Raw genomic sequence first — 15256 nt, forward strand, 5'->3', positions numbered from 1 at the left:
CAGCCCCAACCAAGCACACCCACCTCTTCTGAACTGCCCACAGATGATGCTCATTTACTGCAAAACTGCCATGGAGTAGAAATGTATTCAGTTACAATGAAGTGCAAGTGATACCCTGAATTTCAACATCTGTACTGAGAAGAGCTGGTTTGGGTTATTGTTTTGGGTTTGGTTGGTGTTTGGGTATTTTTGCCAAAAGCAGCAGGTACTAGCTTGTGCAGTAACAAGGACAGGCATTTGATATTGCTGTTTATTTCTTTTTAAAAATTAGACAATTCTCAATGTATTATTCCAGCAACATGCTACTAAGCACTCTATACATTCCTTTCTTTAGAATAATTCTAACTAGATCTTGACAGGGACAAAACGAGTAAGAATTACTGACTTTAATAGTACCAATCAGAATTAAACCATCTGAGAACTCCTCCCCTGAATCTGACATGACATTGTTATGAAACTGGACTACTCATATTTAATACTGTGTTGTCTAAAATACCTTTTGAAATACAAATATTTAGTTTCTTTATTAGAAACAGCTGTGTGTGTATTTTTTCATCTTATTCAGAATAATAAGATAAAAATTTCCATGGGCATTAAAGGGAGTTTCAACTAGGGTTTCATAAGGCAGGCTTTAAAATAGTGCCTGAACCAGTTCTTCCAGAGTTCTTGATTAAAAACTACGTACTTTCAAGAACTATTTTCAGCAGTGTAAATTCTGTGTCCTCCAAAAAGTTTTAATGAAAACCGTTTTAATTAAAACAAGTTTGACAGCCTGAATATGGAAAGTCAAACCACAGGATACTAAATACTTTGAGATGTGTCTGTGCCTCTACAAACAAAACTTCCCTCAAACATCCCATGGAGCAGAAACAATTGTGGTAGCAATTAAAAGATTTTTCAGTTGTCAGATTCAAGGTCACTAGTTAAATTATTCCATCATTTTTAGTTCTAGCAAAAACAAATCTCTTACAGGCATGTATGGTTTTATATGTTGTTTCCTAAATTGTTTAGAAGCACACTCTTATATTCTCTATTTTACAGTGTTGTGCTTTTTTATTTATTCATCTGTACCAGGTTTTAGCTGAAAATTATTCTTCAATTTGTACAAATCACCCATGATTTAAACTGTATAATTACATTTCATGTAATCTCACAATTTCACTGGGTAATTAAATTATTCTCTACAGCTTTTTTATCAAAAAAAAGCAATATACAATTAATGAATCCCTGTAGGACTTCCTCCCCCTCCTCACAAGCATTGACATGACGTATTTAAATACACTGGACCAAATCCTTGGGCATGTCTGCCGAGTTCTGCAGCAATCAGACACGCATGCAAAATGGCTCAAAGCTCACCTTTTGCAAAGGGCTGCATCCTGTCGCAGGGCTACATCCTCATCACAGAGAGAGGGGGGGGAAAAGGGTGAATGTCTAAATTACATCAGCTGTACAGATACAGCTGACCTTCACACAGAAGGAAAGCCCAGTAGTATGCCCTCTTACCTAAATTCTCCAGCATTTACTGTGGTATTTTAGGAGTGCATAGGGAAAGGGTATATGGAACTCTATAGCACCAGAGGATTATTCTTAAAATCCTCTCTGGGCAAATTACACTGAATTTAGGGCCAGTTTAGGGCTGGTATTTTAATTTTCAGTAGCTATACTATTCTAGAGGATCTAGCCCATATCATCATAGTGCAAATGTAACCTCCTTCTGGTAATAACAAAACAACATAATCTTAAAGAGAGGTACAGTTTGTTAATGAGGCGTGGTACATTTTACTCTGTTACACACCTAGGTACCTTCTTTCATTGCTGAACCATCCACTTTTCAGAAAACATTTTAAAAATAACATCTCCTTAGATAATATTAAAAGTAGATGATATGATTTTTTTCTTCAGTAAATTAATACAGTAAAAACTGATTTTTCCAAAGTCATTTCAGTTTAAAATGGGCTGAAAAAAGTTACAATGTTTAATGATAATTTCAGAATAGTAACTAGTTCACAAACATTTTGTTCGTAATGAGAAAACTTTGTCTGTGACAAAAAAAAATAACCATGTCTTCCAGCGATTTACAAACAGTATTTTAGATGCCATCATCACCTGAAGTTCTGTTGATGATGCCTTGCACCAACAGAAAGAACACTGTCCTACTGATGATCAACATTCATCTTCTTTATACGATGAAGCAGGGCATCTTTTTCCATTTGGACCTCAGCAAGAGCCATTTTGGCTTTGGCTAGTTCCTGTTTGAGACATTCATTTTCTTCAATAAGCTGAAACGATTGGGTTAGAAGACAGCATCGTTTTAGTATTCCTGCATACTGACACCTTTTTTCTATTGCAGTAACTTGTACAATACCAGATGCTCACATTCACTGCTGAGTGCAGATTTGTCGGGGCCAGGTCAATTGCGACTGATTCCCAGTCAATGATGTAGAACAGGGAGAGAACTGATGCAGTTAGCTCAAAGGCAAGATACTCAAGGCTTTAGCAATGACATTTCCATTCTGGAGTGGAAATGACACCAGGTTCTGAGCTCTAGGAATGGATTCTTACCCAGTGTGTGGGGGGGAAACCACCCCAGCCAAATTGACACACAGGTTCTGTCATCATCAATTAGAAATCCAGGTATGATTGATAGATCAGTAAGGGTCTGAATTAACAGTCTAGGCCTTTGTCTTTGGGAGTTGTGTTGCACAAGGATGAGGGAGATGGGGAGAAGGGACTTGCTCCTTCATAAAGCTCCCCCTGATTAAAAGGAGAGGAATCAGTCTGCAGTGTATTATTACCCTATTTAGAAAGTAGCATTAAATTTATTTTGCATGCCATAGTACTGAACCATAGTATAATACCCATGATTCACATTTCCCATCTCAAACAGATTTCTAAACAGAAGTAAACCCCAAGCCCACCCCCAGATAATGTAACAATTATGATGATTAATGATTGTAACATAATGGAGGGGAGGGAATAAAAAGGGATTCCTAATACCTCATTTTTAAGGAAGTCAGCTGAATCCTTGCTTGATTTAAGAGGTCTGGGAATTTCACAAGTTGTCTGCGTGGCTTGGTCCCGCGTTTTATGTCCAACAGGTCCAGCTGCTTGCTGCAATGCACTGCTTGAATTCTTCCTCTTTGACATATCATTTACTCTTTGATTGTCTGTATCACAGAAAGATACTCATGAGCAGTGCTTGGGGTTTTTTGTTGCCTTTAAGTTTGATTCTCATGAGCTCAAAATTAAAGCCACCTAAACAAATACACTTGTAATATTAAGTACCTCCCAAAATCAAATTTAAGAATAAAAAAATAATTAGAAGTCATATGCCCCTTTGGCAAAAGACAGAAAGGAAAGGAGGCATGAGAGGAGAAATATGTAGCTTCCAGCTTGAAGACAATAATCACAGTTTTATACTGACCAGTATCATCACCACAGAACATGCATTCTGAATAATTAGAAGTTTGACAGCTATTAATATTGCTAGCAATATACTGTCTCCAGATCCAAATCATCCCTGAAAACTGCATTTACATTTGAAGACACAGTGAGATAAACCTGCAGGATCAAGTTTTTAAATTAGAAAATAACTTAAATGACTTGGCATTAAAGTATGATACATAAACTATAAATACATAAAGTATAATACATATAACTGAAGTGCACTGTAACACCCAGTAAAATATACTGCTGTACAGCAAAGAAAGAAATGAGGGCCATGGTTCTTAAAAATATAGTCTAAAATATTATTTTTTTTTCCCTTTTTTTAAAACATTTCCTTTTAACCCAGAGTTTTCTGTTCATTACCCCTCGTCCTCCTACCACACACACAGACACGTGAGGACTCACAAATGCAGCACTGCAGATACATAAACCACTGCCGTGCAGATAGCATTTGACCTATGCCTTTGAAGTCACTGCACCTGAGCAGTCCATGGCAAAAATAGGGATCAAAGCACTTCAGCAAAAAGGCAAAAAAATAGGAGCTGAAAGCAACCTTAAAACTGTGTATTTGCTCACTAAATTACTATTTCTTCCAAAGTTTAGTATAAAAAGATGACCAAAATACACTGAACATCTTTAAACACTTGAACAATGTATTAAAAAATGTCGAGAAATTAAAATACATCAAATCATGCCACAGCATACCTGTGAGAAGTCTGGGCCATCTCTGCTCTACCTTCCCATTGGGTAGGTGATGGGGGCACCAAGATCACCCTGCAGCCTCCTCTTCCTCAAGTCATACAATGCACTGCACATTGCTGGAATAATACGTTCAGGACCTGGGCGAAAGGGTGGGTCACCCTCTGCAGTTTTGTGACTACCAAGTTGAAGGGTGAGTGACTGACACACTGAGGGGCAACATTGCAGGAAATGACCTGTAGGCCTTGGTCAGCAAGAAGATCTATCACGAGTCAGCAGTGAGCTCTGACAGCAAAGACCAGGCACATACAGGCTGTACTAGCAAGGGTATAGCTAGCAAGGTGAAGGGAAGTTATTATTCCTCTATACCAGTGAGACCATATCAGGAATACTGAATCCAATTTTGGATTCCCTAGTGTGAGAAAGATACCGGTAGTAGAGGACCACCAAGATAATCGCAGCAAGGAGCACCTGATGTACAAGTGAAGGGCTCAAAGAGATGCACTTGTCTAATCTGAAGATGAGAAGGCTGTGGGGTGATCTTAATGGCGCCTTTGCCAGCCTAGTGGAAGGGCATAGAGAAGATGGACCAGACTTCCCTGAGGTGCTTGGAAAGTGCTCAAGCGCCTTTGTCTCAAGGTTGCAGGACAGGAGGCAATAGACACAAGCTGCAACAAAGGAAATTCCAATTAGACACTACCAAAAAAATTAACCATAAAGGTGGTCAAACACTGGGACAGATTATTTAGGGCAGATTGTGGTATCGCCTTTTTGATGCTCAAAACTTGACTGGACAGGACATTGAGCAACTTCATCTAATCTGTCCCTGCTTTGAGCAAGGAGTAGGACCAGATGACTTCTACAGGCTTCTTCCAATCTAGATCATGATTCTTTGACATATCCGTGAAAGACAACAGTAAAGTTCCAGCTCTAGATGTATTGCCTTGTTACAAGTATTTAGCATTTGCCCACACATGTAGAAAAAAAAAATTTTAAGTGAAGAAGTACAAAGTTATAATTGCTGTTCGCAATACAAGAATTCAAAACTGTTACTTGCACTTCTCAAAATGTCTCTTGTTTTACAATACTCTCTATTACTACCTGTAACACAAAACCTAAAAGACAACAGGTAACCACCTTGGTAATCAGTAAAGAAAGGCAATTTTTTTTGTTTGGTTTGTAGTCAATCAAAGGAACCTTAGACTTATCACAACGAAGTGATATGCACTGATGAAGCATATCCTGATGAAGTTATATGGATTTTTTTTTTTCCTCTCAGATTGATTCAGCTGTGGGTTATCATCACAGCCAATACACTATTTGAAAAGGTAGTTTTCCTCTATGTGACTACACTTAGAATTAAGGTATATGGCAACACAACTTACACAAATTATCATCGGTTATCTTTTCATTATTGGCCACATGTCTGCCTAAAGGAATAAAACAGTATTAATAATAATTAGCTAATAATATTGAGATATCAAGGTGCAGGAACATACAAACCTCTAATGAGAAATGAGCCATCATCATTTCTTTCTATCCAGAGTATGTCAATATGTAGTTTTATGGGTACCAGCTCAGATGCCTTAAGATTTTCACGTGGACTGTCATCCTAAAAAATACAATTATTCAAAAATGAGTTTACCAGGAAATCAAAATAGCTAATTAAGATGTTCAATTAAACATAAGTGGATTTAATGAAACTTAAAAGGAACCACTTCAGAGTAGAATTTTCTAATGGGATCTCCGTTAAACTTTTGCTCTGTTTTTTTTCTGAGGGATCATATTAAAGGCCCAAATTTATTTCTGGCATAAGTCTACTGAACTCAATATATACAGTCTGACTAAAACACTTCAAAGAATTTTTACAGACATGTCAATAAGATTATATCCCAGCTCAAGACATTCTTTAGCTCAGGAGCTCTCAAGAGTCAGAGATAAGAAGCCTGCACTATATAGTATCTGATTTTCCCTTGAACTATTTAAGGATCGAATGGGTACAGCTATCATTCTTGAGCGGATTTTGTCTTTTTAGAATTTAGTTTGGGATGACACCAGCTGCAGTTCAGTTATATTACTGTACTCAACAGAAGAGAAACTTCACAAATTACTTCTTTTGGGGTCTCCCCAGGAAGTCTTTATAGTTCATTATCATTGTCAAGCATAATAACGCAGCCAGTATAATCAGAAACTATACATATCAGCATTAAGCACGTAGCAAGAAACCTGTTGAGATATAACTGCCAAAGTTTCTTGATACAGCACTGAGATTGCAGTAGAAAATGCAAAAAATAAAATAACCTTTCTTAAATTCTTCCCCCCATGAAACACACTGCACCAAGTCTCTTGCAGAAGAAACAGAAGAATATAATGCATTGAATAGGCAACGCAGCATAAATTTGAACCATATCCTCCGCTCTGTATGAGTCATCTGCATGTCAAATTTGCAGTTTGTCGACCATCATGAGTAACTTCACTGTGACTCGTGCGCACTGCTGAGTGAGCACTTCAGCACTTTTGCTACCAAGCAGACTCTTATTGCCAGTTTATTAATGTATATTCCCCACCTTAAACAGCTGCTTCCTCAGTAACATTTTGCTTAAGTCTGCCTTCTTGCCAATAATCCAGCTCAATCCTGGTTTCAAAATTAAATGACTATATGTTAAGGCTTTCCTTTTTGCATTTGGGCATTCATGTCTGTGATACATTGAAGTCTGAGGAACAGAACCACAGCTCTTACAGAGCTTGTGCTTGTGCTACTCCTGTAGTAGAAACAGCCCTAAAGGACTGTCTAAGGATCCTCAGGGGACGGAAAAGCTACATCATGGAGGGAGGGAATACTGATGCACTTTGAGTAGAACACCACAGCGATAAAAATTGCCCTTCCAGACAAGGATGATCTTAGCAGAATCAAGGCCTTAGCTCCAGATGCAAAACTGGAGCTGCTATTCCAGTCCTCAAAGTTTATATGGGTGACTACTAATTTCCAAAGCAATGTTACAATTATCTTTTTTTTTGTTGCTGTCCCCTCCCTAAAAAAAAGTGTCCTTATCTTTATATTCAAGGGTTGTGCAGCACAGAACTCACCATCTCATTTAAATGTCTGAAAGAAAATCCCCTAGGAGACTTGAGCAGGAGTGTCCTCTTAATGTTGTTATTTTAAGCTTCAGTGTTGAGAAAAGCTTGCATTATTTATTGTGTTTGTAGAACATGAAATCTGAGTTCTAAGAAACAGTATTCAAGTGACTTGAACTGGGATTCCCATAACCTTTTTTCCTTCTTTTTATTGAACTTTCATTGCAAGAACCATCCTCTAAATAGGAGAGAGAATTAACCTCTAAACCCTGTGTTTTGTAATTAGAAAACCATTACTACGCTAAGCAAAAAAGCTCAACCAGAAAAACCTACATCATGCCTCTAGGATCTTGGTATATGTTACCTATAAACTCCCAGATACCGTTACTCTACAAAAGAGACTGGGAGAGGAGGAAAAAAGCATAAAATATTAACCCATGTAAATAGCTTGGTCATGTAGAGAATTCCCCTCTAGGCATACCACAGAGCTAACCAAATCTTTAAATTGTTTTTAGTGTTATCTAAAGACCTTCCAGAGTATGATAGCAGTTTCTTTGAAGTGAACTGTATCCAGATTAGTAGTTTATCATCAAAGAAACAAGAATACAATTTCTTTAGAGCAGCCAAATAGCTCATTGTTAACATACTTTTAAATTAATTCTTGCATTGGAAACTTTTATCTTCATAGGCATCACTTCTGCGACAGTTTCATCTTCTAGAAAATGTTGAATGTTTGTGAGGGAAGACGTTAGAAATTCAGCGCTGAAGTTCTCTACATGACACTGAAGAAAACCATTTTTTACAGCCAGCAGAGAATGTATGACAGCACTCGGCCCACTTTCCCATCTCAAACTAATCTCAGGTGGTGAATTAACTGGTCCAGCCACAGATTTACAGTCAGAACCTGTTGCAAAAGGAAAACAAATTTGCATTAAAATTTTGCAATATACAAAAAAAGCAATTATGATGCAATTATTTCTAGCTCTATTGTCCAACTGATTTTCCAAAAGTACTTTAGAAGTATTATCCACAAATCTCAGCGTTGCAAATACAGAACTCCGGAGCAAATTTCTAAGTACATCACTGCAAAGTACTACGGAGAAATAAACAGTACATACAAGGACTAGTACCTCACTGTGACAACAGAAAAGGACAATACAGAAGTATCACCATGCACAAAAAAATATGTTTCCTCAATGTCTTCATGATGGAAAAACAATTATTTTGCATACTTTGCCACTAAATCCTTCGATTTTAATTCAGAGAAACATTTAAGTTGGTTCACTCTCTCAGGAGAGCAGGTTTTCTCTTGGAAAGGCAGAATTTCTTGATTCGGGAACTTACTTGCAAACACACAGGAACATAAACAGCAATGCAGTAAGATGGAGAACATGACCACATGGTGCTTCTGTTATTTGGGTGGCAGTAGATTTGAACCTTAAAAAACCCCTAGCAGTTTCTTGTTACTTTCAGTATGTTTAACCAGCAAGGACAACAGCAACATTCAACTAAACAGTTCTAAAAATAATAATAATAATAAATAAAAATTAAAATAAAATTTAGAAAATGAAATAAAATAAAAATATTTCAGGTAACTAGATATCAGGGGGAGAAGGAGGAATTAGACGGTATCCATTTGTTGTACAGAAATTGCCCCATGGGATTCTAAAATCATTTGGTCAACATGCTGGCTGACCTACAGAAATTATCTGTATGACAGCAAGCATATTTAGAGTACTTCCCAGTAATTATATTAAGAAGCAAACATTGAAACTTGAAAGATAGCTGAACTCAAAGTAACTCAAGTAAAATCAGCTGAATTATGTCAATTTACATTGGTAGAGCATCTAACTTCAACATGTTTGAAAGAATTAAACAAAAAAAAAAGCTTCTTGGTTTAAAATTTGGTTCCCTCAGGAAAGTCCAATTTCCACATTGGAAAAAAAGAAGTAGATAAAGTTAAATTTAAAGATGAAGTAAGACTTCCTTCTTCTAATTTTGTTTCTTTAATACTATTCCTTCTCCTCTCTCCATATTACTGATATAGTTTATTGTAATCTCCCCTTCTTGATTTCTGCTTGTACATCTATGAGCAATTACCAGAAAGCTGAAGAGAAGGCATATGGGAAATCTACAAGTAGCTTTCCAATACCAACAATGAGGTTATAAAGAAAGAGCCAGGCTCTTCACACTGGTGTTTGTCAGAAAATTGAGAGACAAAAGCTCAAATTGCAACAAGAGAGATCCAAACTGAATGTAAGGAATGAGGAAAATTAAGCAGTGGTGCAGGCTTCCTAAAGAGGTTGTGTGCAGTCCCCGCCCTTGGAGGTCCTTCCCAAAACCCGACAGGATAAAGCCCTGAGCAACCTGGCCTGATCTCAGAGCTGACCCTAGTTTGAGAACAGGATTGGACTAGAGATGTCCTGACATCACCTCCACTCCTCTGCCTTCAATTACCCGGTGATCCTATGAAGTGCAGTTTTCCTCTGTGCTGGCTTCTTTGCTGTGTACTATCTAACGTTAAGCAATAATGCATGCTGTAATGAATGCAGCATACTTTACCTTCCATTTCAGAGATAACCTACTCTGAATAATCTGACATGTACTGCAAAAGAAAAACACAGTCTGCTGGTAGGCTGCAAGTTACATTGCTTCTCTTCACTAAAACTTATCCTGGATACTTTTATATAAAGGAAAACCATACTTCACAGAATTAGTGTTCCTTCTGAAATTACAGATCTGGTTTACAAGGCACTTGCTTAAAAGTTCAAGGTGTCCCTGCTGGTCACATGGCATTTGTTAGACACAAGTTTTTTGATATATCAAGTCTCTATAGATGTAATCAGGTATCCTGTTAAAGAAAAGACATTTGCAGCATGCAAATAGATTTTTAAAAGGTATCATTTTGCTACTGCAATGCTGTAACAACTGCTCGCAGCATTAGTATTTAAGGATTCAGGTTCCTGATATGCTAAACCAGATGAAGCACAGATCAAAACTGTAGAAACCAGACGACAATTCACTAAGTCACACTGACACTATGCTGGGCCAGATTCATTCGAAAACTTGGGAGGTTAGCTTTGAGTGAATAAAAGTTATGCAGATTAGGCAACATGTCCATGCTGAAGTTACAGCAGCCTCCCGTTGGTATCGCACAGGTCTTTGCAACAATCCCTTTTGCATTCTCCTCAATTCTTGTCCCTAAGACCAGTATCTCTAGATCCTCAAAGCCTTTTCAAGGCAGGATTGTAGAGTGTAAACTTTCTTTACAGATTGATACAGATTTTCTGTGGTTGCAAAGTTGCAGAAGTACCACATGCACTTAGCCCTGTCACTGACCAGAGATAGACCCGGAGTCAAGCCCTGGCCATGGCTGGTTACCAGTCACAGCAAGTTCTCCTCCACTGGAGAGGAATTCCTGTTTGCTCTTGGGAAGTAGTTGTAGGGGAACATTACCTGTTCCGTTCCTCTTAAGCAATATGTGATGTATTATTTTTCGAAAGTACAGATGAGATCGCTCTGAGATGCCTCTGGAACCTTCAGCAGCTGCTTATAAAGGGCCTAATGAGAACCTACGAGAAGACAAAGGACATTGGGGCAGAACTGGCTTTGGCCCAGGTCCTAACAACTGAAGAAGCAGGGTAAGATAAGGGGTGAGAAGAAGGATAATGAACTTTCTATATTCATCCCAGAAAATACAGACTAGTCAACTGGTCTAGACCAAGGGCAGTCAGACAGACGTATAGCAAGAGGCAGTAACTTTATTCAAGCAATACTGCCCCAGCCTGAACATAGTACAGGTCTGAAAACTGTAACTTCAAGTTTCAGTACAGCATGCAACAGACATGGCCTGGAGCTACAGCAGACTGGCATAGTAATTAATTTGCTTTCCTATCTGCAGATTAATTGGGTTCCTCTTTCTGTATGGTGTCCAGTTCTCACGGATGACCTAGCGCAGCAGTAGAGTCAGGGCATATGCACATATCCGCTGGCACTAGAGTTATGGTAGATGAACATATCATCAATCTGGGTTGACAAAGACCAATGGGAAGAATTGTAAATGAACATGAGACTCTTCAGCCTCTGCTGTGAACCAGAACCTCTCCCTTTGCCACCTCTGTGAATAAAGGTTTCCACGACACTAGCAGCCATGACTCCATCCTTCGATCCTTCCAATGTTTAAGAAGTGCTAGATCTCACATTTCCCTCAACAACAACAAAAAGACAAAAGAAAAAAAAAAAAAAACCAAAAAAGTAAAAGCACACTGCAAGTATCAGGTACCTTTTGTAGCTCTAATCCAGACAGAAGAGAATTAGCTACTGACAGTCCTTAAGAGGAAGGGCAGCTCTCCAGATGGGAGAACAATGACCATGCTGCGCAATGAGTCTCTGCAATTGGTTTGTAAAACTTTGTTTCCCTCAAGGATCTATATTCTTCCCACAAATACAGAGAAAGAAATAAGCAGTATGTGCCCTAAGTATTTCCAGACCAGAAAAGAGTGTCTGCATCATTGCTGGAAGAATCTACCAAAGTGTAGAAAACCAGCAGAAGACCACACATTCAGTCTCAGCCATGAAGTCAATCTTGGTTATCTTGCAGACATCTGAAAGGGGCACAGTCAAGAGAGGATGGAGGAAAAATTGTATTAAACAATTCAGAAACTGCTATGAACTGCTGTTCCCTTCTCTAAGCATGACATAGTCTTAGGTCTCTCTAGTAGCAATGTCCTAGACCAGGGAAGCGCACAGCTGCCCTCAAACTTATTCCAGCTTTTAGGCACACTGTTGCCTTTCTACACCTACTGCATTACCAGTACAGTAGGCTTTAAATGGTTATTTTTACCCAGAACACCTTTGTAGACTGTAATGATGGCTTGGTTATTCATTGCTTTGCAAGGTTCCTCAGTTTACTGGCTACAATTGTTAATTCAGCACTTGAGTAAGTTTTAATAAAGGTCTTGGGGAGGTTGTTTTTATTGGGATATTTTCTTATGATTTTGCTCACTGGTTCTTTTAGTTGCAGTTTGTTACTGTTAACTCATTTAAATTGTTTCTTTTGAACCAATTCTCAAGCTTTTTCCCAACCTTGATCCTCTGGAATTATTTTTTTGTTTTTTTAAACTGTTTTGTCCCTTAGTCCTTCTTTTAGAATAAATGTAGGAGATGGGGAGCAACAGTGGCTGCAGAAGACTCCTGACTCAGTACAGAAAGCACAGCCCTACAGTGGAGAGAAGAAAACATCGGTGGAGAGATGAAAAGATGTACATTACAGAATGGGAGTGACCAGCAATGTACAAAAAAGCATTGTTGGCCCACCCATCCAGATACCCATCAGAAAGGAAGAGATATGAAGTGGAAGTATTTGGAGATTCCAATCACATTATAACCTTTTGTGCATAAATAATCAGCCAGTGCATAAGCCTCTCAGAATCAACTGAACCAGAGGAAGCAGGTTCTAGTTTTAGATCCACATGAGAGCAGGAAGGTGGCATGTTCTGACTATTTACTCCCTCTTGCTTTTACAGAGGATATGCCAGATAACCAGAAATCAGTTTGCCTGCTGTATGAACTGAGGGTCAGCCACGAGTCTTCCCTGCTGGGCTCCCCTCTTGCCTTCAGATGCCTGAACACAACTGCAACATCGTGCAACAGCTGCTCAGGCAGCAGCTGCTGGCAACTGCTCAGCTTACCAGTAAATGGGTTCTTTATCTAGGGCATCAGAGGCTGTACCACCAAACACAACTTCCTGAAGAAAATCCATGCTGCTGGAAGGCTGGAAATAAATGGCAGCCAACAGCTGCTATAGCTGTTTCCTGGGAAAGGAGATGAACCAGAAGCAGGAAGCAGGTGCATCAGGAATCTGCCCCAAAAACCCTACAGCGCAGCAGAGCTGGCATCCAGCAATCAGTGTGGAAGGCTGGCAGAGGGGAGCAAAGCAAACTGTGACGTGAAGTGGCACGCCAATACATCATGCCAAGAAAAAAACCTCACAGTATGTGAACTAGGTTTTCTGGCAGACAACATATATGTCTCATGCCCAAGAACAGCTCTGACAATACACTGGTTGATCTAGTTGTGCAACTATCTGGCATGAAACTACACCCAGTGTTCCTATCAAGCTTAAAAAAAAAAAGGCTGTCCTTGCAGCTCCATCTTTCCTGACAGAGTCAATTTTTAACTTTCTTAAACCACAGATTATAAATCTGTTTAAACTGTGGGTGTTAATTTACTCTAGAGAAATAGATCTGGAAGAAAAGAAACAGCCCTTCAAATCAAGGTACATTTAAGCAAAGTATCATTAGAGCAGTAAGGGAGTTCCATCTTCATAAAATATAATGTAATTACATAACATAATGCAACTTATTTGATTTTAAAAAAGCAAACTAACAACCAGAATTCAATGCAATTTTTTTTACCCACACTATCAAAAATGGTTCCATTTTTAATTCCTTCCCTTTCAATGTATGGCAATTGGGAAAGAAATGAGTAGATATTCTAAACCAACATAAAAAGGATGTCATTGTACTAACATAAAACTGGTTTTGTGCTTTAAGGCTAATACAGTGTTTTTATTTACTTAGAACAATGTTTCCAATTCGAATTTCACAACACTGAGATTTCATTGTTAGTTCTTACTTACCAACAGTTCTGTTGCAAAGATAGTGTCGAACACTGATATTTCCCAATTGATTTGGTATCACTTGGTTGACCTGTAGGCATATTTCCGTGTCTTCACCTCTGATGTCAATTTCACCATTAACACCAAATATTTGGAAAACCACAACTGACATCTGTCAACAAAATTAAGATAAAACAATATGAGATTATCAATTGTGGTCATTGTTATTTAAGTTCTGTCTATACCTTTTCCTCCACAGAACGAAAAGAATCTTTGTATCCATAACCCTTGCTCACAGAAAAGCACAAAGTTTTCTCATTTCTTCTTCTTTTCCTTTTGCACCCATTGGCTTCACAATGGATTGCTCGACTGTCTGTCCACAGACAGACACTTGTATTTATAACCGCTAAAACCAATTCAGAATTGACCAGAAAAGTCATGATAGTGAGACAGTTTCCCCGTTCTGACAATGCAGCATATGACCTATGTGACACCTGAAATTTTCTAAGGCTGCATTCAACTTCATGCAGATCATAAAGCACAACCAAGCATTTGTGGTGCTGAATCAGAGCAGGTTAAAGAACCAGGATAGACTACTAAACTTTGGCTATCTGCATAACAGTCAGCCGTTTTTCTCTATCTATTGGATTGCATTAACTTTCAAAAAAAATTAGCAGCCAGTTTCAAAAGTCAGCTTTGGTATCAGAAGATATATGTCCATCATCGTTACTATTATTTTGGGCTCATTTTTCTAATGACTTTTTAGTTATATTCTACAAGTAGGAAAAAAAAATGCCAACATGCATTTGCATAACAATCTGAATGAATTCTGTTTTTTCCATATTACATATATGCACAGATGATTGAAAATTTATTGAAAAGAAACCAATCATTTAAGTGAGCTGCTTTTTTTTCCTTTTTTTTAATAAAATGAAGGTGATCCACAAATATTTTAAAACAAAGGTAGGTTTACAAGACTAACATTACGAGAAAGGAATATATGCCAGCAAGCACACTACAGATTTCAGTAAATTCATTGTCTTTCTGTGGGCCCATATACTCTTAGGTTTCCAGTTCATGACCTTAACTGATACAAGAATGTAATTTAAGAAGCATTGATTTGGGCAAAGATCAGCAAGGAATAAGTAGGTAGGCAGATGGAAAAAGTTGGACCTTGCGCAGTATCTCAAGGAGTGAATCTCTCTCTACGTGGATTATTCTTACAATCTTCTTTAAATACTGGGCATTGTTCTGACATAATCCTGGACAAGAGGCACATGCCCAGGAGGGCAGTTGTCATGCTCCTATTTGCAAATACAACAGAATGCTACCAGTGCTAAGGAAACATCTCCATGTAAGAGATGTCAGAGTTACAGTGCTTTCTTTTATCTACACTTAATAACATTAAAAAGCTCA

The 15256-nt window shown here is 38.2% G+C and overlaps 1 protein-coding gene across 5 annotated transcripts in view; it reads right to left on the bottom strand.

The window, feature by feature from the left end:
- Positions 1-236: 236 nt before the first annotated feature.
- Positions 237-15256, bottom strand: part of BLTP3B (bridge-like lipid transfer protein family member 3B) — a 57972-nt gene continuing 42952 nt past the window's right edge. For all 5 annotated transcript variants that reach the window (XM_075749389.1, XM_075749416.1, XM_075749407.1 and 2 more), the window contains 5 exons: positions 13862-14012; positions 7869-8125; positions 5650-5758; positions 2998-3167; positions 237-2279 (listed from right to left, as the gene is read on the bottom strand). In XM_075749389.1, the coding sequence (XP_075605504.1) occupies positions 2154-2279; positions 2998-3167; positions 5650-5758; positions 7869-8125; positions 13862-14012 (813 nt within the window). In that variant the 3' untranslated portion in view covers positions 237-2153. The remainder of the gene's footprint in view (positions 2280-2997; positions 3168-5649; positions 5759-7868; positions 8126-13861; positions 14013-15256) is intronic.

The sequence above is a fragment of the Balearica regulorum genome, chromosome 1, assembly GCF_011004875.1.
Source record: "Balearica regulorum gibbericeps isolate bBalReg1 chromosome 1, bBalReg1.pri, whole genome shotgun sequence".
Lineage (NCBI taxonomy): Eukaryota > Metazoa > Chordata > Aves > Gruiformes > Gruidae > Balearica > Balearica regulorum.